This window comes from Scatophagus argus, chromosome 7, assembly GCF_020382885.2.
Source record: "Scatophagus argus isolate fScaArg1 chromosome 7, fScaArg1.pri, whole genome shotgun sequence".
NCBI classification, from domain to species: domain Eukaryota; kingdom Metazoa; phylum Chordata; class Actinopteri; family Scatophagidae; genus Scatophagus; species Scatophagus argus.
The window spans coordinates 550,494-574,385 of NC_058499.1; the positions used below are offsets into that span (position 1 = coordinate 550,494).

The 23,892-nt window shown below is 46.8% G+C and overlaps 2 protein-coding genes across 4 annotated transcripts in view; one reads left to right on the forward strand and one right to left on the reverse strand.

Moving 5' to 3' along the window:
- The window catches only part of immp2l (inner mitochondrial membrane peptidase subunit 2), an 87,110-nt gene extending 67,559 nt beyond the window's left edge, over positions 1-19,551 (reverse strand). Inside the window, exons 1-5 of one of the 3 annotated variants that reach the window (XM_046393901.1) lie at positions 19,404-19,551; positions 18,872-18,983; positions 18,116-18,242; positions 6,810-6,947; positions 534-637 (exon numbers count right to left, since the gene is read on the reverse strand). In XM_046393901.1, coding sequence (XP_046249857.1) covers positions 534-637; positions 6,810-6,944 — 239 coding nt within the window. In that variant the 5' untranslated portion in view covers positions 6,945-6,947; positions 18,116-18,242; positions 18,872-18,983; positions 19,404-19,551. Of the gene's footprint in view, positions 1-533; positions 638-6,809; positions 6,948-7,163; positions 8,057-14,733; positions 14,823-18,115; positions 18,243-18,871; positions 18,984-19,403 lie in introns of those variants that run through there. The other 2 variants (XM_046393899.1, XM_046393900.1) reach the window with 2 other exon arrangements.
- znf277 (zinc finger protein 277) lies at positions 18,883-23,885 on the forward strand. Its single transcript, XM_046393896.1, has 12 exons — positions 18,883-19,003; positions 19,469-19,658; positions 20,223-20,311; positions 20,713-20,795; positions 20,926-21,017; positions 21,177-21,287; positions 21,501-21,633; positions 21,995-22,062; positions 22,202-22,298; positions 22,807-22,849; positions 22,985-23,159; positions 23,501-23,885. Exons 1-12 carry the CDS (start codon positions 18,976-18,978, stop codon positions 23,688-23,690), a joined length of 1,299 nt encoding a protein of 432 aa, XP_046249852.1. The 5' UTR covers positions 18,883-18,975; the 3' UTR covers positions 23,691-23,885.
- Positions 23,886-23,892: the final 7 nt, after the last annotated feature.

The following is a 23,892-nucleotide window of genomic DNA, read 5'->3' on the forward strand; positions in this document are numbered from 1 at the left end:
AACTTCAAAATAAAAGCATCCTGCGTTGCCGACTGCTGTTAAACTGTTAGACTTTAACGTGTATATGTTTTGCAGTGGTGACGTTAGTCTGAAGGATGTTGTTAAAATCTGGAACAGCAGTGCACCTGCAAGGATGATGAATATTTTGAAAATACAAAATTGAAGTCACCTTCTTTTTATTATACGCATTACAAATCACACGTCCAACGTGAGCTTCCTGTTTGTGATAGTGATGATGCTGAGCTGCTGCTGCTGCTGTGATAAAGACGCTCTAAGTAGCATATTATTTTAGAAGTTTAATGTGTTCTGTACATCCCAAATGCAGTACTTCAATGTGTAACTGAGGTGGTTGTGGAGTTACGACGTTTTGGATCAGTGCAATACTTTCATTGTTAAGGGCGTGTTCATGCACATCTGCAGGAAGAAGAAGCTGAACGTGACGTCCTCTTTAAAGCCTTTAACTGACTTGTGACTGACACTGTGTGTTTTGTAAAGAAACCGTCTGTGATGTCTGTCTTAATCAGTTTACTCACACGACGGACACGACGTCGCCTCGTTGGACCTGGTAGTTTCTCACACTCCAGCGGTTCAGCAGGACGATGTCACAGCCCGAAGCTCCCTCTGGGTTCAGGAAGGGCTGCTCACACACACACACACACACACACACACACACACAGATTATATACATATTTACACACATAAGTCCTGCTGGCTGCATACACACATGTATATAATGTTCTGCATGCAGTTAGTATTTATGCTGTATGGACAGATTTTGGCTGTTCCTCAGGGTTTGTTCTCGGCCCCTGACCTCCAGTGAAGGGAAATCTTAATGCTTCAGCACACCAAGACATTTTGGACAATGCTATGCTTCCAACTTTGTGGCAACAGTTTGTTGAAGGCCCTTTTCTATTCCAGCATGACTGTGCCCCAGTGCACAAAGCAAAGCTCCATAAAGACATGGTTGGATGAGTTTGGTGTGGAAGAACTTGACTGGCGTATATAAAATATAGCATAGATTGTTTCATAAATATTTCTTCATGTATGCGGGTATCTCTTTATTTTTACCTCTTTGTTCAGTTTGTCTTTAACGGTTTGTCTCCATGGAAACTGTGCGTAAAGGTGTAAAAACTGGTCGTTTTCTGTGTGTGTGGCCAGTAAAGCTGATTCTGACTTCTCCCTTCACTGTGTACAGGAGGACTCACCATGCAGATACAGTCGGTACACACATTCATGAAGTGGTGGTGAGTCTCAGTCTAAATATGGTTTGGTCCAGTGGTCCACAGGTCCATTGACTACACACACTTACATTTCTATATTTGTACCCCATCTTTACTTCTGTACTTGTACACAGTAATGTTTCATAGGTCTGTGAGCCCAGATTCCTGCGGACAAAAAGCACCACCATCAAAGTGTAGCGCCCCTGTGAGGCTGCAAGAAGAACTGGACAACTTCTCAAACAAATTCTTAGCTCGTCTAACTAGTCTGTCCTGAGGGAAGCAGCACTGCAGCACTTCTCTCTTCATCTACAGCACACAGCTAGCTGCATTAGCCATGAGCAGTTCCAGCTGTGACAGTTGGCAGGCTAGTTAGCTCAGTGACTAACTGAAACACAGCACATGTGCACCGTGTTTAACTTGTTCAAACAAAACAACAGAACACAAGAGCAAATGCACTGCAGTTTTCCCACTCCAATACGCCACACTTTTGAGCCCTATAGTGGCCATTTTGTTGACCATCTCGTACATCTGCAGGATGGGGCTATGAACGACTGGTCGGTGTGAGACATCACCAAACGAAGCAGGTCGAGAGCCGAGAAGATCCTCAGGCAGCCCCATCACCCCGGACACTCACTCTTCTCCCTGTTGCCATCAGGCCGTCGGTTCTGCTGCCTGAGAACCAACACTGAGAGGATGAGGAGAAGCTTCTTCGTCCAGGCCATCCGTCTGCTCAACAGTGAGCGTTAATCTGGACAATCCTACTCCCACCTGCACTACATGCACTAGATGTAAATACCACTCATGTAAATACTGCACATTTTCACTTTTTTTAAATTTAATTTTAATTTTATTATTTTTTTCTTTAAATTAAAATTTTTTATTTACCTATTTTTTTGGTAGCAGGGACACAAAGAATTTCAGTGCACATTGTACCGTGTATGATTGTGTATGTGACAAATAAACCTATCTTGTATCTTGTATATGATATGCTAGCTTGTGTCATGATAACTAACTAACTAACAGCTGGTCAGTATTCACTGAGTTCCACTCAGATTCAGTGGAAGGGGGATGTATTTAAAGCTAGCCGATGGTTATAGAGCATCTTACGTCTCTGATGATAAAACGGGTTAAAACTCTGTGATGTATGGCGCTATTTCACAATCATGTGATTCCAGCCATTTTAAGAGCCTAACACTGAAATACGGCTTCATTTCTCCTGCTTATCAGTTCTTCTCAGCACTCTGCCTATCATTCACTGAGGCTCTCTTGTCTCTCTTTTCTCAGTGAATGATCACTCCGCCTTAACGAGATCCCTCATGGTTATTAGGCCAATGCCCCCAAATTTATGTGCTGATTGGTACAATGCAGCACATGGCGTCTTTAGGGACACTCTCACCGCAGACAGAGTTTTAGTACTAAATACAACCATATGAAGTGTGGACTGATGATCAGCTCCTCACTGGAAACTGCTGTATTATTAGGAAGAGACTGACTTTTATGTTTTTTGTCGATTAAGGCCTTTAGAAAGCGCACACAGTAGTGATTTTCATATTTAAGCCCATTAACTACAAATTACACACAGTATATACAGTATGTGACCCTTTTACAAAGCATGTAATCCAGTTTCAGATTAATTTCTCTCATTTCCAGGCAGCCGCTGGTTTCAGCTAATTTCAAAGCAGTGTGAAAATTAGCTGTCAGCGTCTGGAAACGTGCTTGTAAAAAAACGTAATCCATGAGCGAATAATTTGCATTTCAGTTCGGTTCAGTTCAAATACTTCACATGTCCATCAAGGGGTAATTGAAGGCAGGCAGACGTGCAAACAGAATTGAGCTAAATCTAAAAAAATAAACATGACAAGGTTGAAAAGAGCTGGAACACCCAAGGATCAACAGCAGTGGTCAGTCCACAGCTAGACAACTACATCTAACACCACAAAGGCACCGCAAAGGCACCACAAAGGCACCACAAAGGCACCGCAAAGGCACCGCAAAGGCACCGCAAAGGCACATATTACACCACAAACACACCAGACCTGCAGGCACATCCATCAGTCCACGCACAACCAGCTGACCATTTCAGCAGAAACCAGAGATCTGTAACGGGACGTAAGGTCCTCTCCTGGTCGGGGCCTTCGCGAACCGTTTCACAATCAAGGGAAGATAAAATGTGTTTTAAAGCTTAATTATTCATCACTGCTCCTCAGCATCATTGCTTTTTGGTTTCAAACTCTCACAAAGTGGACCTTTGATGAACCTTGATGAAGTTATATCTTTTACTGAGTGGTTTGAGAGCTAATAAATAAATAAAAGACAACAGCTCATCACATCCTGTATCTCACCGGGTAACACTATGATTGTCGTTTTTCAGCATTTTTCTCTACGTTCATATGGACCACAACAAGATGACCAGCGGCAGGGCGTCTACTGGTGTACACGACAGAAGTTCAAGTACACGAAATGTCAGTGTAGAAATGCCAGGAATATGTTGTGAGTAATTTTGAATCGTATCTCCAGTAGACCACAGAACAACCAGCCAGACTCTACTGTCCAGCCTTTAAATTCCTGTTTCTTTAAACCAAACTTTTCGCTCCGTCTGTGATGTGAGAAAACTCTTCGCAGAATATTTCCCTCCAAACATGTCCCTCCGTGACAGCTCTATCAAACACTCGTCTGTGGTTTCCCCGCTTCCGTCTACCTTCAAGAACAACAACGATTACAACATCTTTATTCTTACGACTCGGTTCGTGTCACCTCGTCAAAGGATCCCAGCGTGACGGAGCCCACTCACGCCGGCGAGCGGCGGCGCGGCTGTTTCATTACACAGGATGTGCACAGGCCATAACACGCTTGGCGTGGTAATTGGCAGAATATCTCTTATCTGTCGGCCCCAAAATAAACAGTGCTGTGAGTGCTGTCAGCCTGCGAGTTTATCAGATAGGATTGGATACTTCATCAGCTTCGCTCGCGGTCATATTTCCCCGCATTACATGCTTGATTGTTTCTGAAACTACTGCTGTGCTGAGCCTGAATTTAGAGGAAAAAGTAAAAATGTGACAGCTCGGCAGCAGCAGCTCACTGTCTCATCATTAATTTGATTTTAGGAGAGATGATGCAAGAGTCTGAGGGGGGTTTGCACAGAAACAACACCAGTGTACATCACTGAAACCAGCAAATGAAGCTCTGCAACAGAGAAAATTAACCTGCACCACCCACCTGTGGTGTCACCATCAAACTGCACGGAGGAGAGTCAAGCATAGTTCAGACCCGCAGGACTGAGTTTAAATCAAGCTTTGGTAAACGATCCACAGCCACGTCATCTTTATTTGATGTAATTTTCAGTCTGGAGGATTCACAGCATCACGTGTAGCTTCGGCTCAGTGTCGGAGCAGGCAGATGAGCAGCGGGGCATGAAAACAGGAGATGATGAAATAAAGATATTAAACGAGTGCACTCAGGTTACACAGCTCCTCTAACAGATCAGGAATCAGAAGGCGTATTGATCAAGTTGTATAATCGGGAGCTCGTTCATGTACGCTTGTTTATTTTCTGTCATAAATGAAGAACTCAAACAGTACATATTCATGACCATCCGTTACTGCAGGGCTCAGGAAACACTGTTTCCATGACAACACACACAGACACACATTTCTCTGCCGTGTGTTTTTGTGTTTTTGGGCTCTTGCTGCTCTCTGCAAACAATCAAACGGCTCTGACTTTCAGTGTGACAAAACGCTCACAGCTCAGAGTCTGTCAAACGACTGCACTGCGTGAGGCTGATTGTTTCTCTTTCCTGTCCAGACTTAGATGACGCTGCTCTCATGTCGCGTGTCCACGCAGGTTTTCTTCCAGTGCTAGAAGCAACGGCGCCCAGTTATCTTTTAGGTTGTTGAAGATGCTTCTTCAGTTCTAAGACTGAAGGGGACTTCCAAGTGTTTAAGTTGTAGTGGTGTGAATGGTGTTTGTTCAACAGGAGACAGCGGGATACAACTTTTCTGTCCACCAGGTTACGTCTCCTCGGTTTAATTAGCGTAAAACTGAAGTGTAAGTTTCATGTTACGTGCTGGACTATTTCTTGGCCAGGACCAGTCACTTCCTGGAGTCTCAGCTCGTTGCCAGGAAACACTGAATTCTCTCCTCAGCACCAAAGCTTAGTATCTGCTCAGCTCCCAGCAAAAGGTGATAATCTGCTAACGTCTACTCGGCTGAAAACAGTCCAAAGACAACAGCTCTAATGATGGCAGCAGCACGTTTCCACCAGCCAGGAGAGAAGCAGCAAAAGGCTGACTGAAAACACACCTGCACGTTCCACAGGTAAACGGCTTGACTGCTAACAGGTGACAGTATCACAACAGGGTATGAAAGGGGCATCCTCGAAAGCCAGGCTCAGGTTCACCTGGAATCAGGACTGTCGTAACACCTGAAGAGTTACAGCCATGCCAGGAACATTAGCACACTAACACGGTCAGGGCAATAACACTGATGCTCAGCAGGTGTGTTTACCACATTCACCATTTTAACTTAGCATGTTAGCAAGCTAACATTTAACGATCAGCAAGACAAAGTCCAGCTGAGGCTGACATGAACGTCCTGCAGGTAACTGATCAACCAAAGTAAAATATCTGACCTGACGGTGGCACAAGATGAAAAGTCAGATGAAATGACGTCATTGACTGATGGTCAGCGTTGTTACATCATAAAGAGAACTGCAGCATCACGAGATGCTTCACCCAGCAGACGACTCACAGCTGCTGCAGGGCTCACTCAGTTTTCAGTAAGGGCCACAAATGACTGAATCAGACAGAGAATAAGGACTTGACTTGTACGCTTTCCTGCTTGTCGACTCGGTTTCATCAGTGTGACTAGTGTGTTAAATTTATGCAGAAAGACTGGAGCTTCAGATGGACAAGAATAAAAGTGTAATCGGCGTGAATCCAGCGGTCGGATTCACAGAGTAAACATCTCCTTTAAGAACAGCCTTTGTTTAGTATTTGCATTAACCGCTTTGGAAGTTTTGATCAGAGTCTGAAACTCTTCAGAAGACTTCGCCGAGGTCGGCTTCACGACTCGACGTACGCAGCTACATGAATATACAACACGAAGCAAAGAGCAACATGCACTTTTAATATTCATGCTTATTAAAAATAGAGAGCAGATTGTTTTATGCATAATGCAGCACACGTCGGGCATAATAAGCTGCACGACAGGAAACCAACTCGGTCAAAACCCAACAGGCACCTTTTTTTGTTTTTCTTCTTACATCTCTGCTTCTCAGATGAGAGCAGTGAAGGTTGTTTACTTCTCAGTGAGAACAAAAGAGGCCACCTGAAACTACAGCTTTTACACCAAAATGAAAAGCAGCCTGTCAGCCACACGATACTGAATCCTTCACTACCAATTCATTACTTTAGTGTCTGTGTTTCTCACAGACATTTTGTTTGATCATAGCGGCTGATCTTGTGAAAACCCGGCGAGGCTTTCAGAACGGCCAACAACATGACTCAAAACTACAAAAAGAGCCTGTCAGCCTGTGTTGTCCGGATGCTGTGACCTGTCTGTGGAGTCACAGAGGGGACAGGTGTGTCTCACCTGCATCGACGCTCCCTCCACTCGGGCCACGCAGGCAAACCGGTCGAGAACGGTGACGGTCACAGGAACGGCGACGAAAAAGCCGCTGACGAACGCCCGCAGGTAGCGCCTTCCCGCCGTCGCCTGCTGAGCCATCACCTGAAAGAAAAGCAGCATCATGAGAACCACAACCACGCACAGGGAACTCAACACGGGTGAGACCAGACTACATTAGATTACGTTTTATTGATCTGCGTGGGGACAGCAGGTCGATGCAGCAGCAAGAGAGTAACAGGAGACCACAGCTGATGGGAGCAAACACGGGAATAATTACAGCATGAGCGCGTGCTAAATGAAGCCAGGAAAAACAATTACATGGATGGTAAAAAGATCCGTGTAGTGGCTGTTCTGCAGCTCAGCAGAGGGAGCTTGTCCACTGTTTCTGGTTTTAGAAGCCCTTCAGCCGTTGTTTCCAGCACAGACAAGAGTCCTCAAAGTGCTCCAATTAATCTGATCAGCACCAGCTCCACGACACCTGGGAGAAGCTGTGGGGCCGTGCAGAAGCTCCAGCTGCTCAAAGGAGTTTGTGGTGAGATCAACAAATCATCAGCTGTGTAACTAAAGGCTGAGAAATGAATTCAGAGATCACAGGACACCAAAGGCCTCGCTAATCAATCACACTGCACCACACTGGACTGAAGAACATCCTTGTCAAATAACAGGACAGCACTGCTGCGTGTATCCGTCCAACACGTTTAATTTTGGAGCCGCTTTAGTTACTGGACACTGAAACCACATCAAGCTGAACCTGTTTCTCCCCAGACGTCCACTTTGCTTTTCACAGCTCGCTGCAGGAAGCTCAGACAGGCGTGAAATGACTGAGCAGCTGGCGGTGATGGCGGCGGCACCAGCCGCAGCCATGCACCGTTGCCTTTAGCAAACAGCTAACAGCCTCACTCCACAGACATGCTGCAGCTATTACCTCCACATCACAGACCTTCAGATAAAACATCATCAAAAGCTGTGCTCCCTCAACGCCATCTGACAAGCGTCCATCACTGGAGCGCTGAACTGTTAGCAGAAAACAAACGCGTATCTGTGTTTCCCCTCCACATAACCTGGTGTATTACACAACATGAGCCCCAGTCATTTAACAGACATGAAGCTCTACTAAATATGTTAGCATCCATATAAAAGACAACAGAGGTTTCAGCTTCGTGACGCTGAGGCACATCTCTTTCTCTGAGACCGCAGGGGCCCGTGGGTTGTCCTCTGAGAAAACGAATCTGAGTTAGTTAGTTAACAAGCCGTCATTACGACACGGCGTCTCGTCTCTCACCTAATACTGTGCTTTTCTTCTGCTTTAGTGAGAAGATCAAGGCAAATGGTGGTCCACATCGAGTCGGGGTCTGCTCTGAGGTCTCTGCCTTCTAAAAGGTTTCCTCTCCACTGTCACCAACTGCTTGCTCATGTTGGGTTCTCTGTATTACACAGAGTTTGGTCTCAACCTGCTCTAGTTGGAAAGTGTCATGAGATAACTTTTGCTGTGAATTGGTGCCATATAAATAAATAAATTGAAAAAACTGACAGTAAAGAAGCATGATAGTCCTGCAGGAGATGGAGGATTACTACACCACGATTTGAGTGCTGGTTGTACAGTCTCCCACGTCAGCTCAGTTCCTGACAACATGCAGCCGTACACGTAATGATAAAACACTGTACACTGCACTGCACACACACACACACACCGACACACACAGAGCTCGAGTCTACCCAAACACAGGAGTGTTATAAGGCCTCGTGTGTGTTACGTCCTATTAAACACAGCGATCTGCCTCCGCCGGGCTTTGTAAGACATCGGTTATCCTGCACGTGCTGGAGGCAGGAAACTGCTGCGCCGGAGCAGAAAATCTATTCCAGCATAACAATCCATCCTGACGTGAACATATTGCCATTACACTTCCAGACAGCTCGCCTCACACAGAACAAGCGTACCATCAGAGGGAGCTCGATGTGGGGCTTCAAGGCTTCTGCTCAGCTTTACAGCCGACTCGTTTCCGAGCCAACAGCTCGGAGCCAAAGCGACCTTGTTTTCCCGTCAGCACGTTTCAGCGACGTGGCTGACGCGGCAGGTCCCTCGTTCTGATACACTGATCCCCCAAGCTGCAATACTACAGCTCCATCACTGACTTCTACTGCTGTCACACTCACACCTTCTGTGTCCACCACATCAAACAACCAACAACTGACTCAGGCTCCTCATTTGAACTGATCTATGAAATCTGAGGCCTGTTAAGCCTGTGAAACAACCGATGGCTGATTTGATCTGACCAAAAGCCAGAGCTCTCCCCAAAGTTATCAATCAAAAACACATTCAATTTAAAACTGCAGGTTCCAGCGATCTTCAACCAGAAGGTGTCTGACCTTTTTATTTGACAGATAACATAAACATATCAACTGGCAAAAACTGGTTAATTTACCATCCAACAGAGCAATCGCTAAATTATCTTGGTAGTCAGATACACAGGTGACTTTCATCATGTGACCTTTCTTTTCATAGTTCAGTCTTCTGCTGTTGTTCAGCACCTGAAACTACCTGTGGGGGGCGCTGCAAGGCGGCTCCACTTGAAGAGTACAAGAAAAGAGAAGATGGAGTGGGAACCAAAGAAAACACAAGGCTGACACTGCAAAATGTTTTAACACATTTATTCTTCAAAGATTATGTTACAGAGACCAGGGCCAGGCAAAATCCTGCTCACTGCAGAGCTGAGATTAGGAGGAAGAGGAGGAGCAAAGAGTCAGGACCAAACAGGAGGCTTGTGAGCGACAGATTCTGGCAAATTCAATCTGCTGCTTAGCCTATGGGTTACAAGGAGCTGATACTGCTTTATGAAACATAAGTGCGTTAAGTGCGTATGTTGGGGAAAACAGGGTCCAGGCCATAAACTGAATTTTGGTCCGAGTCCAACCCTGCTGGGGAGGAAGAGCCAAAAACAAGAACAAGTAACACTGAGGCAGGAAAGTGTGGAGAGAACGAGTCTTCCTCGTCTCTCTGCGGTCTGACCGACGCAGCTGCCGGCCTCTCTGCAGCTTTGTTTACGACGAGGTGACAACTGGAGGGACGCTCTCCATCAAGTCTGCAGCCGACACATTAATACTGCCGACAGAGTGACAAACGAGTGAATGCAGCACATCTCTCGCGTCATTGGTATTCACGTCGACGACCGACATGCAGAAGGAGCTCAGTAACAAAGTGTGGCAACAGACCAGACGAGTCATGGAAAACAAACGCTAACTGGGACTTATTAGCCTGCACCAGCCGCAGAAATGAGAGCTGCTGCTTCTGTGTGAGGCCCATAAAAAAGCAGAGCGAAGTTAAAGTGCAGCACTGCGTGTCGGCCTAGGACGACCAGGCCTCCTCAGAGATCTGTCAGGAGTTCAATAAACCCAGCTTCGCTAACCATTTCCAATTTATTCAGATGAGCCACATAGAGAAGGTATAAATATCAAATGGAGTGAGGACGGAGCCCCGCAGCAGAGCTCAGGTCAGCGTATCAGCCGCTATCACGCCGACACATTGTGGTGCGCTTTTGCTCCGACTGCTAGAATTGAATTTCTGGGTCTCTGGGCGAGACTCCATCAGCCGGTGACTAATGTTGGCGTTCCAAAGCTTTTCCAGACCAATAAATCCACAGGCAAGGAGGCAGCGTGGCAGCGGGGGACACTGATTACAGCCGGCTGCTCAGAGATTTCCCCCAAACCAAGTCCACTTCTGCCTCAGCAGCAGTTCTGGACTTTGCAGACAGGGGCTCAGGGGTGTATAAAAACCCTGACCTACAAATAAGTTTGATGGAGCTGAGGCTCAGAGGAAGAGGAGGGAGGAATGAAGTGAGGCTCAACTGATGTTGGAGTGTTCAGGTTACTGCCTTAATGTACTTAATGAAGGTCGAATTCAGTTCAGTTCAGAGAGCAGCCACACTCATATCAGTCTCAGTAAGGCTGTGTTAACATGAGAGGATTTCTGAAAAACATGCCAAGAAAATAAAAATATGACTGGAGCAATCATGAGAAAATCTGAATGAGCAACAATTCTAAACTGTTGTATAAAGAACACACGAAAAATGATGTGTTTTTAGGTAACAGTTATGGTCATAATCTCGACTTTGATCTCATGAATTTAACCTGAAAACATTTCATCATTTTGACTTTGCATCAGTGATTTGTTTTAATCACTCCTGTCTCTGTCACGTTTCGACTCCTGGCTGGCAGGTTCGTCCACACTGTGCGGAAGTGTCCTTTAAAGCCAGGGATGGACGAGATGCTGCCGTCATGTTGAGCAGAATGTAAAAGGCCAGAGCTCCCGGACGTTCAGTAAATGCCACAGCGTGACCGGGACCTGCAGCTCACCTCCTCCTGCTTCCAGAAGCACAAGGAAGCCTCTGAAATGGACTTTGTCTCTTTGAATCAGCTGGACTTCTCCTGCAGGTCACCCACAACCACCAGCAGGACCCTAACCTTGAGCCGCTGCCTCCTCTGCAGAGCTTTTAATCAGACAGAAAAGCTCCACCACATCACAGAGAACATAACGGACGTCCAGGTGATCAAGTCACTTCGGTTCTGTTTGTGCTTCTCTGCCTGCCGGACAACTCAAGCTCTAATTACAGAATCTCCATAAGAAGCACAGGCTCACAGGTGGGAGCAAATGGGTTTTTCCCGGTGAGGCGTCTGCTGATGACGGCCCGAAGCCATCGTTCTGGGGAGACCTGGCACAGGAGAGGCCCTGAGAGCGCCCCCAACAGGTTGAAGTGTTCAACACACCACACAAAATGTTCAAAATGTAAAGTTTGCCTTGAAGGAGGCGGTAGAATCTGAGGGGCCCCCCGTGCTGCCCTGGACAGCTTCACGGTTCACATTATGCATAATACAGCGAGTGCTGTTTGAGTCAAGTTCAGAAAAGTCATGTGCTCTCTCTCACCCAGGTGGGCTCTCAGGTACTGACTCAACATGAATGAGTACTCTGTAGTATCAAAGAAAGTCTGTCGATACCTTTAAATATGCCAAGTTCAAAACTAAACCCTGTTCGTCACACAAGAGAAACAACTTTAGGTAGAAAAGGGAATTAAACTTGATGCTAAGCTAAATTAACCTTAAGAATCGTTCAATCCTTCCTCTGGACCGGTGATCAGTAGTTCTGTGTCTAGTTTACTGACAGCTTCAGATTTCTGCTTTAATCTGCCTGTTGGATTTTTGATTTACACAAGACAAAACCTGTCCTGATGGCAGTGACGGGGAGACATCAGGAGTCCATCTTGTCAGGACGATGGACATCTGCTGGTTTTACCTTCTGCACCAGCACTAACGGATCAGCACACGGTCAACACCGTCAGTCTGACTTTGCACGAGGTGCTCATATGAAATAAGTTGTGCGCCGAATAATCTGTTTAACCTTATCGTGAATATTTTTCCCTTTCCGGGCTGAGCCTCGCCATGCCGGCCACGACCGAGCTCGCTCAGCCAAAACTAAGATGATTAGTGGATGGGCGCCTGCGTTGACGGTAAGCTGGGAGCATCCAGGCCCACTGCTGGGCACACAAATGGGATTTGACTCTCATGCAGAACATCACACGTGGCTTTGCAGGCCACAGCAACAGAGAAAGCATGACAAAAATCCAAGCTTCCTCTCACCTTAGAGGCCTAATGGACAGTCAGGCTGCTGGCGACGTGGCCACGAGCTCGGGCAGCCACTGTGGGACCCAAACGCAGACCGAGAGAAATCGAACCGAAATCGAACCAGGCTGAGCCACCTCTTTCCATCCGCCTCCCATGGGACGGGCTCAGGGGTGTTACAGAGCGAACCGACATGGCAGCAAAATCACAAATGACTGCACAAAAAATAAAAAAAGTAACGACACGCAACTGTGAGTTCGAAGAAGCGAACTTGTTCTTCCACAGCTCTGCAGCCAGACATCACAGATCAGCATCGCAACACAGTTCAACGCCACGAGACACCAAGACTGACTCAAGACCGAGCAAGACGCTCTCAGACTCTCACGTCCCCACGACCGTGACCGCCACGTCTCCACTCCACCTTCAGACGCAGCCGTTCGCCGGTCAGACAACCACGGCTGAGCGAGTGCCCGGCTCAAATGAGTATCCGGTGCCCGCAAGGAAGGAGAGTCCTCTGGGAGGAGCTCCTGCTGAAGTTCAGCAACTTCTGGCCAAGTCTTATTGATCTCAGGCTTAAATTAACAACTTCCTGTTAGTCCCACACACGAATCAAAGTGTGTGCTCTCACACAGGCAGAAATGTGCTTCTTTTGTATAAACCTCAGTCCACAGACAATCATGAGCAAACACAGAGAGACACTTTAAACATCTGCTGGTATCCACTCATCAGACGAGTCCAACAGGAGAAGTGACACGCCAGACGGATCATCAGTGATTCGCTGTTTCAGGATCAGATGAAAAGATGGGAAATAACTGCACAAGCTCATCACTCATTAATAATCTAAAATGAAGCTTATGAAGGTGCTTTTGACCAACAGAACAAGCTCAGTAAAGGTGGCCAACATGCCACCTTGTGTGCTTTCCTGTGCGTTGCATCACTTCTACCTCGTCGGTTTCATGAAATCTGCTGCCTGCCCTGCAAACTGAACAAGCCGTCTGAACTGATCACCACCGCGGAGGACGACGTGAGCTCGTCTTCACAGCAACACCACGAGGCGTCGCATCCTCCTGATCTGATGAGCCCCCCGACTGCTGGATCTCCTCTGTCTGTCATGTTTGTAATGACGGCACTGAGAGATCTGACAGAGATCTGGCAAAGATCTGGCAAAGATCTGACGTTCCCGAGGAGGCGGGACGGCAGCACTGCTGCTCGTCTGCAGATCTGATTCTTACCAGGCCGGCAACACAGCAGCATTCAGGGCACAAGAAAAAGAAACAGTAAAAGCAGAACATATTTCACATTTCTGTTTGATGAGCGGCGTTAAATATTTAATCATCCAGGTGGGCTTCGGTCTATCAGGTGACTGTTCGATGGCTCGTTTCATCACAGACCGACTGTTAGTATAAATGAGACCAAAAAACGATTTTTACAACCGATATGCATTCACAGCAAAAATAAAAATCTCACAATAATCAGAGGTCTGAGTGTCCAGAAACAAAGTACAGTTTGCTCCAGTACTGTACTGAAGTACAATTTTGGGGTGCGTGCTTTAAATATTTCCATTTTTCTCTACTACATTTACTTGATAACTTTAGCTGCTTTACAGTTTTTGATTATTACTACAAAATACAAAGTCCAGTATATATTATTGCCATTATAAATAAACAATTATTTTAAAAAATCAATCCAACACAAGTGATGCTGAGTATCAGATCTGAAAATCGATCTGCCATGAAGCTTCTGAGGTCAAAGCTGAGCAGCAAACAGCAGCTTGTGGTTTAAAGGTTTTATTCTGTATGTTAGATCTGACACAGCGCTGAACGAGCACAGCCCATCATCACAGGTGCTGCACATGCACAGGTGCTGCTGTCAGTTCAGCACGGACTGAATGATCATCGGCTAACTGAGCCGCGGCTGTCAGACAACTACATGAACGCAACGTGCTGCAAAGGACACACTCGGTAACGTACAAGAACTACAGAAGGGTACTGAAGCACAGTACTGGTACAAAAGCTTCCTTCACGCAGAAAGAACAACCCGTGAACAGGTGAGTCGGTGACGCACACTCCGCTCCTGCAGTTTGACCCGGGGAGCTAACAGTTAGCCGCTGCGGCTAACCGGCGGGCTCACTTTATAAACCGGAGCCGCGGACAACGTGCGGCTCACCGCGGCTGGCTGCACCGTGAGGCGCGGGAGCACAAACTTTCTCCGCCGCCGTTCAAAACCACGCCGTTACCTGCGAAACTAAAGCCAAAGCCACAGAGGCTATCACACCTACCAGCAACGTGACTTCCGTCTTCCTGTTGTTGTCATACGTGACGTGACGTGACGTCGTCGGGTCCTAAAACCTGACGGGTTGTTGGTCCACAATCTGGACAAACGCTTTTTAATATTTTGCTATATTACTTAGAAAAAATGAAAAACAAATAAATAAACAAAAATATAGATCTAAAAAAATATATAATATAATATATATATCATATCATACCCTATCATTTGTGTTTTCCTTTTTTGTAATCTGCCCCTTAAAGTTGAAGGCTTACAATATCCTATTGGATTCTTATACTCAATAAATCACAGAAAAAGAACAAAACGAACTGAGCTAAACCACCTGACTCTACAGGTAGGATCTTCATAGGATCCAAGACCTCCGAGACAGTCAGACACTGAAGAGTCTTTTTCAGATTTTCAGATCAGAGTCATTCCTTTGTTTGTTTAGTTAAAGGGAATGACATTCAAACATTCTCAGTCTAAATAAACTGGAATCTGCCTGTGAAATACTCACCATGAGTGACTTAAATTGGACAACATAAACTTCTCATTAAACTCCAAAGGGGGATTGATCTGCGACTGGGACTATTCCTCATGTCTGAGTAACAGTAAAAGCTGCAGCGAGCAGCTGTTTTAAGAAAATAGCCTTTAAAAATGAGACTGAATATTTGTGAGGTGTCCTTGGTAGGAGCCAATGGACTGTGAGGGCAGCTGACAAGTTGAAGGTCAGACAGCGTGAAGACATGTTGCCGGTTGGGGTCTTTTCGTGACAAAGAGATAAAAGCACCAGCTCTTCTAAAGCTCGAGGACTGTGCAGACGATGTGTGATATCTTCAGATTTCACACTGCAGTCGCTGAGCTGCAGCTCTTATCGCGGTCGTTTCTGCAGATGGTCCAGGACTCTGAGCTGTTAATGGACTCGTACTGTACGGGCTGCTGTGGGGACTGAATGAGTGATCAGTTACAGAGCAGGTCAGGGTCCACAGGCCTGCCCATCACACAGCAGGGAGGCTGTGAACACCAACAGCCCACATTTACTGCAAAGCAAACACTTCTGAGAGCCTCCATGAACGAATGGATGGATGAAGGTGTGTTTACTCATCTGTCAGAGGCCTTTGCTACTTACCAGCAGGTGAGTGTGTACTGTAAGAACAAATGGTTTTCACCTGAATGAACAAAGTTTGTTCCTAAGACACCAGCCACACATTCTGTCCTCTGAACAAAACAAATGTGTGATCCTCCGTGTCAAACGGAGCCCGTCGATGACTTCAAACTGGCGTGGATTCACCTGCTGCTGGCTGTCGTCCAGTCTCAGGTGTCTCTGAAGCTTTGGGTTACCTCCTCAGCTTTAGAGGAGCAACACGCAGTGTCTCTGGAGGAGGAATGATTAGACTTTAGAGAAGTGGTTTTGTCAAATGGATGCTGATGGACATGTGAACTCTCGTGGTTCAGATGAAATACAGGAAGAGAACAAACTGCCTGAGCAGGGGAGGAAATGGAGATGAAGGAAAGCACAGCTCAAAGCAGTAAACTCGCTCCAATCCAAGTTTTAAAGGAGGCGTCGCTCTTTTATGATAAGGAGCCCGGCTTCTTCTTCAGGGCTTAATTAAAAGTGGGATGTAGAAACCATTATCAGCCCGCCGTCCTCACACCGCCGTTCTACCACTCCAGCAGGAAGCACAGACGAGGACCAGGATATAACATGATGAGGACCAGTTGCAGGCCACATTCTGGTTTAACACTCACACAGTGTGTTTTCCACAACAACACTGTGGTGAGAGAATCAGAATCAGAAACAGACATAAAACTACACCTCAGGTACAAGCAAAGTGCACAATGCCAAAAAGACAACAAATCAGAACAGAACAGCAGTTTATGAAACGTTTTCCAAGCTGTCTGAGGCACAGTCTGCCAGTGATGACACCAACGATCCCACTGAGCTCGTCTTTAACGGACTCAGCTGTTGAAGCCAAAGCGACAGACTGACTGAGGCTACGACAGCCGACGCGTTTTAGCCTCAGCAGCTGGAGGCTTTAAACCAGCTGAGCACAAACTGGTGTTAGTCTGCAGCCACAAGCAGCACACGCTCAGTTCAGTCACGAGTCGCCTCGGTTCTCCTCAGACCTGAGAGTCATCATGAGAACCACAGGGACAGTCCCACACGACCGGTCCTGGAAGAGTTTGTGTACTTCAGTACTTGAGTAAGTGTACTTTGTTAACATTCAGCATGTGGATCTGAAACTGAAACATGGTCACAGTGCACCGCAGTGTAGCAATGTTAGCTTTCAATTGTAGTTAATCCTGTTGTTGTTATGTCGTTACTTAATTGTTGAATAGCTTCAGTGTGTGTGCGAGTGTATCTGCATCATCTTCATCCTCATCATCCTCATCCTCAGCACTGTACAGGAGGGAGACAGAGAGCAGGAGAATGAGAGCCCTCCCGGCTGCTGGCTGACATTGACCCATGTGGGCGACTCTGCCCACATAATGACATCTTTTGAGGTTCCCGGCTCAGAACAGGAGGAGCTCTGGAGGTGCTGAGCAGGCAGTTGCTATGCAACAGTTCATCGGTGGCAGCATCCAGGTTGGACCTGAGTGGAGTGGGGCGGAGGAGGAGGTTTTTGAAAAGCCGAGGGCTGAGCGGCTTCCTGTAGGCGAGCCGTCACTACAGCTGGTTATTAGAAAGCTTAATGGGTGGAAGCGCAGAAGGTAGAGCACAGACACATGAAACAAGAGCAGGATGTACAGCAGGCCGCATAAACAAATCTAAAGTGACCCAGCAGGCTGAATCCTGCCGAGATGGAGGATGTTGTTGCCTCAGGAGTCGCTGCGTGTTCAGCTGAAACCGACCTGTTGGCGTTTCCGAGCCGAGCGGCGGTGAAGGGAGACTCCCGGTCGTTTTGCTTCCTGTTATACACTGTTTAAATATGGGGCAACGGAGCCCATTTTCACTCACACTCGGCTGTTCACAGCGACAGTAAGAGTCTGCTCTCTTACCTGCACAGACCTGACTGATCACTGAGAGAGGTGTGTGTGAATGGTGTGAATGGCAGCCTGTGTCAGAGGGTCCACGTCTGAGAGAGGGGCTCTGATGAAGTCACTCAGCTTGCTGCTGTGACCTGAGTTTCAGTGTGGATGTTGAGTCTCAAACACGCTCCTGCTCCATGATGTTGATCTGCTGCAGCTGCAGTTTGTAAAAACAACAAGAGACAAACATCCTCCGACTGTTTGGAGCCCACAACTGATGGGGCTCACCTGGGAGTTGTGGTCCAAATCAGAAATCCACATCACATCCTGGCTGCTCCCGCCTGTGGCTGCCTTCCAGCGTCTCTCCAGGGTTTAATTAGAGCCGCCGAGGTCTGCGTGAATAATGCAACACCTGAACTCACCTGAGTGAGCTGCTCAAACACGACGAACAACCGCAGGGAGGCAGAGAGAGCACCTCCCCATGGAGACAGAGAGGAGCAGCAGGAGCGGCTTCAGTCGCGACAACAGCAGGAGGATTCGCTCTGCATTCTGTAAAGCCAAAAAACACATTAAACAAACAAGAGAAATTAGTTAGTTGCAGTATATTTTACAATGACAACACCTCACATGAAATCAACCTGTGACAGGAAGTCGTCAGACAGGCTGCTGGAGGGTGAGGACTGGGCTGGTTGTGCCACCTAGTGCTTGTTCTCAGTAACACACGAAAGGTTCACTCAGTCTGAATAGAAATGAAATCCTTCCATCAGTGCTGGATTACCTGGGACCCCAGACCCCCAGGGAGCCAAAGATCCTCAGATTACATAAATTGTACTTCATAAGAGTAATTACCAGTTTGTTTTGAAAGTTTGACTGTTAAATACAACATCAACTGAGGTTTAGTACTTTAGATGTGAATCACATGGTGGGTTTTTTTTTGCACATTACATGTAAAAAATTAAATAAGTTAATTCACTGCCTTTTTAAACATTTCAACCTCAAAATGCAAACTCATCACAAAATGATGTTCAGTTAATTTTTTGTTGGTCATATTCTGTATAGGTGATAAGCACTGATATGTAAATATCTCTGTCTATCTCTTTCACTCCACTTATTTTCTTTTAAAACACATTAACCTTCAAAACTCATTAGTTTTTACCGTTTCAAGCATTTAAACGCACCGCGTGGAGGCCGCGTTTACGTGGTGACAGTGAAAGCAGCGTGGGAACGTTTCCCAACCTCTGATTGGTCCGTTAGCCGCTGTTTTTACCACGTGATAGCGAAGATGGCCGCCTGCATCGGGAGTAAAGATGGTATGTTAATGTTTTAAACATGTTTTGAGCTGGAGTGGATTTTTTGTCTGTAAATAAAACGCAGAGTCTACCAGACAGTAAACCAACAGAATCAGGATGAGCACTACGATTTGTAATGTTGCTAAATAGCTAGCCGCCTGTGCTAACAGGCTGACTTCTCATAAATCCCATATATACACACAGCCGCACAACAAATAAAAACAAAAATATTTCAGTTAAAATCGCAGAAATAAGCAGCAGAAGTGTGTTTAAACAGCTTTAGCTTCTCTGCGCTCCGAGGTGTGACAGAAACAAGTGAGTTTGACACAAAGAGCCTCAGACAAGACAACTTAAAATCCTGAAATGGCAGAAATAACATCTGAACGTAACATGTTGGTAACCGGGATACACCCAGAGTCACCAGGCCAGTTGTCCCACGTCCGCTGTGTGTGTGTGCGTTATTTAACACGGAGCTGCGTCTGTCAGGACGGGACAGCATACTGGAGCCGCTGTGCTTTCCAGAGCAGCCAGCTGAGGGTCCCAGCGCGGAGCTGCTGGTGTGTCTGTTGTGTCCGGAGTCGCTGCCCCTGCAGCAGAAAGACGCCCTCCTCAGGCACCTCCTGCTGGAGCACAAGCTGGTCATCGCAGACGTCAAACTGATCGCAGACCTACCAAAGTAAGACAACTGAACTCACTTCAGTTTAGCTCCTCTCAGACTCTCAGGTGGGGGGTTGGGATTTCACATCGATCAGGAAGTCAGTCTGCTTTGTTTGGCTTTAATTACTTTCACTTGTGTTCAGCAGGATGCAGTAGGGATGGGTGGTATTGCAGTGTTACTGACTTTAGTGGGGTCATATTGAGATCAGGGCTGGGCGATCTGGCCAAAAAATAATATCACAATCTGTTTAATCATAGTCATGATCACATTTTCTCCGTTTGAAAGAGACTAGACTACAGACTACAACCACATCGGAACATTTCAGTAAAGATGGTCACCAAAGACAGGAAGAGCCACGTGCAGCAGGACAGTAGAGCACATTAAACATTACATCTACAGTCATCATGCTGACTGCCATGATACGATCACGTTACAGTATGTTGTCCAGGTTTATGGAAGTGCAAACCAGTAAAATAAGTCTGCTTTCCACATGAGCGCTGGAACGTAGTTCATGCTGATTCGTTGGCTGTGATGCTGTCCACTCAGCTGGAGAGTCTGACGCTCTGACGCTCTGATCGTCAGGTACGTGTTGTACTGGAAGGGCAGATTCTTGGAGCAGCCGCTCACAGAGTTCTGCAGCGTGATCAAGACGAACTCCACCGGCCCAGTTGGTGAGTTCACTGACATGCCGACATTCTCAGTACTTCTGACACACGCACAGGTTTCCACCCAGCTCTGCAGTCCCACAGCAGGTGTGAAGTTAGACTCTGGATGCACCGTAGGTTGGTAAAAACTGCTCTTTGGGAACAATGAAGAAGGACTTGCTGAAAATGTGTCCAGTTCAGTTCAGCTTTTCAGAAGTGACTGTGTGTGATGGTTTAGGTGAATATTTTACCTCGTTATCATGGCTGGTCTGTGCAGTCCCTGAACTGAGCTCCATCATCCAGCCCTCCACGGTGTTTTCAGTCTGAAAGCTGAGCTGGACGTCTTCTGTATGATGTGACACGACGTCCAAACTGTACGTTTCTCTGCTCTAACAAACAGTCGTGTCAACCTCCTTTTGTTCCTCCAGAGAAACAGGAGGACTACTTCCTGCTGTGTGACGTCCTTCCAGAGGACCGAATCCTCAGAGAGAAGCTCCAGCAGAAACGACTGGTCAGGATGTGACACCAAGTCCCACACACAACTTTACAGTTTTTTGGGCTCAGAATGAGATTTTCAGATTTCTTCTTTCACCTGTTTGTCCCGTCTGTGGTGTTTCTCTGACTCTGTTGGTCCTCCACAGGAGGAGGTGCTGGAGCAGCAGCAGGCGGAGAGAGAAGATAGCAGCTTCCATCATCTCTGCATGTTCTGCAGCGAAGAGTTCACTGGAAACAGGTGCTGCAGTACACTTTAACGAGTTAGAAACAGCACTGAGGAGTTTGTTCATTTGAAAACACGCTGAGCTCTGAGCTCGCTGCTTCCTGCTGAAGATGGGACTCAAACAGCTCACACACTTTTGGTTTCATTCTAATCCTTCCACCGTCTTCTTTTCAGGGCGTCTCTGCTCAACCACATGGCCAGAGAGCATTCGTTCAGCATCGGCCTGCCCGACAACATCGTCTACTGCAAACAGTTTTTGGAAACACTGCAGAACAAACTAGACAGGTGAGACGACTCGAACGCCCCAAACCGCGGCTCAGTTTATCCCTCCAGCGCTTCACACCACAACCGAAATTAGTGCCATTCGTTTTGTTATTCAGATTCAGTGAAGAAACAGCCATGACTGCAGCCCCCCCACCCCCCCCACACACACACACACACACACACACACACACACACACATTGTGGATCCTTGGTTTACTGTGACTCTCCTTTCAGTCTGCAGTGTCTCTACTGTGAGAAAACCTTCCGAGACAAAACCACACTGAAGGATCACATGAGGAAGAAAGCTCACCGCCGCATCAACGCCAACAACCGTGAATACGACCGCTTCTACGTCATCAACTACCTGGTAAAACAGGTCGATTTGCACTGAGTGTTCGTCTGAGGAGGTTTCAGCAGTGACAGAACATGTCAAAAGTACCACAGCAGCGTCTAGTTTTGGTAAAATCATGAAGTTTTGAACAAACTGAGAATGCTAGTGAGACGGATGAAAGTCCAGCCAGAATCAGAATCAGAATCAGAATTCCTTTATTTATCCCTGAAGGGCCTCCGGTGAAAACAGAGCTGCAACCAGAAACCGTTTGGCACCTTAACTTGATCAGTAACAAATAATCACTAGTCAGATGGAGGAGCAGTTTGAGCAGCAGGTGTACTTCAGGTGGAGGATCAGAGGACCTTTTTCTCTTCATGGCGTGTTTGTCTCGTCTCAGGAACTGGGGAAGACCTGGGAGGAAGTGCAGAGTGAGGATGACCGTGAGCTGGTAGACGATGAAGATGAGTAAGTATCAAACATTCGGATTTTACAGAGCATCTATAAACGTCTCCTCTGAAGACCCAGCTTCCTGTCTGTGACACGTGCCCAATAATCTGACCTGAGAGCTGTTGTCCGCGCTGTCCGATTCTCTGATTGTCCGCAGCGATTGGTCGGACTGGCAGGCTCATCCAGTGTCAGCTGTGTGTCTGTTCTGTGATCGCCAGTCAGAGACGATGGACCAGATCTACACACACATGAAGGTACAGAAGCTCTGCTGAGCAGAACGTGTCCGTGACTGTCAGTGAACGCGCCGCTCGGAGGGAGGCAGCAGGCCGAGACGTTTTACTAAGTGTAGACAGAGAGACCCTCACAGTCTCAGTGTTTTGCGGATAAAACAATAAATTAATTTTAAAATGTGCAACTCATGTCTGTCCGTCTGCCTGTCGTCAAAATGTCCACGTCATTATCTGATTGGTTACGTGTCACAAGCCTGTCACTGAAGTACAGGATTTCATTTCATTGTTGTAGTTACTTTCCATCACTGGAAATTCTAAACACTGAGATTTTCATTTTTACTGCAAATGTCTAACAGTTTCACATATCAATCGTCAGTCTCCGTGATCACTTATAATTGATGTTGGTCTAGAAGAAACTGATCAGTTGATCACAAACTCAAATAATAAAAAAAAACCCCACAGGTTTAATAAGATAAGTCTTTAATCTGATGTTGCAGCCACACACACTCTGATTGCTCCTTCTGTTTCTTAGGAAGCTCACAGCTTTGATCTCCACAAGCTGAAGACCGAACTCAGTGAGTGAAAGTGTAGCAGCAGACTCAGCTGATTGCACAAGTGATAATTCAGCGGTTTGGGTCGATATTTGATAGCACGTACGTTAAGCTGCGTCAGGGTCAGGGTGTTGATACACGCCCTCGTGTGCTCCTTAGATCTCAGGTTCTACCAGCAGGTGAAACTGGTCAACTTCATCCGGCGGCAGATCCACCAGAGTCGCTGCTACGGCTGCCAGGAGAAGTTTGACTGCAGAGAGGACGTCCTGCGACACATCGAGGCCGAGGGCCACGTGATGAAGCTTCCCGACATGTCGACCTGGAACCAGCCCCAGTAAGTTCACGTTTGACCGCCAGTCGTGTTAAATGCTTTAACGCATGTGAGTTTAAATCACTAATCTGTGAGCTTGAATTCATTCCTGCAACACTTCCTGAACTCTGTAGTCCCCACACTGACAATACAGTTGCCTAGTAACAGATAAAGAATTACAAAAGGAGCGATCAGCCATTAAAATTTCTCTTTTTTCTTTTGCGGTATCGGTTTCTTTGATGTGACCTGTTTTAATATCCTTTAGCCTCAGCGCGATGTCTGTGGTGTGTTACAGACCTGAGGTGTCACACATGTTGTCGTACAACTCGACACTTTCTAAAGCGCTAACGTGCACCTGTCCTCAGGTACTACTTCCCCACGTACGAGAACGACGCCCTCCTGTGTACGCTGTCCGACAGCGACGAGGACGTCAGTGATGAGACGAGTCACGCCGAGGACGTCCCGGTTATCGCAGAGGACATCTCCGACCTCAGAGCGCTGAAACAGACGAGCGTCCTCAGCCAGCTGCTGAAGCACAGAGGCTCCAGCAGCTAAGACGACAGACAGTTTGGAGTCATGACACGGCTGGACCTCCATCTGTTGTCTTTTGGACGGGAGACTTTCTTTACCACAGATGATTGTGCACCCTCCATGCAGTTTAAAAGCTTCAAAGTGCAGACTCTGCTCAGATGTTGGTGAGCAGTTCAGCCACTAATTTCCAATCAAGCAATAAAGATAAGTGCAGACGTGTTTGCTC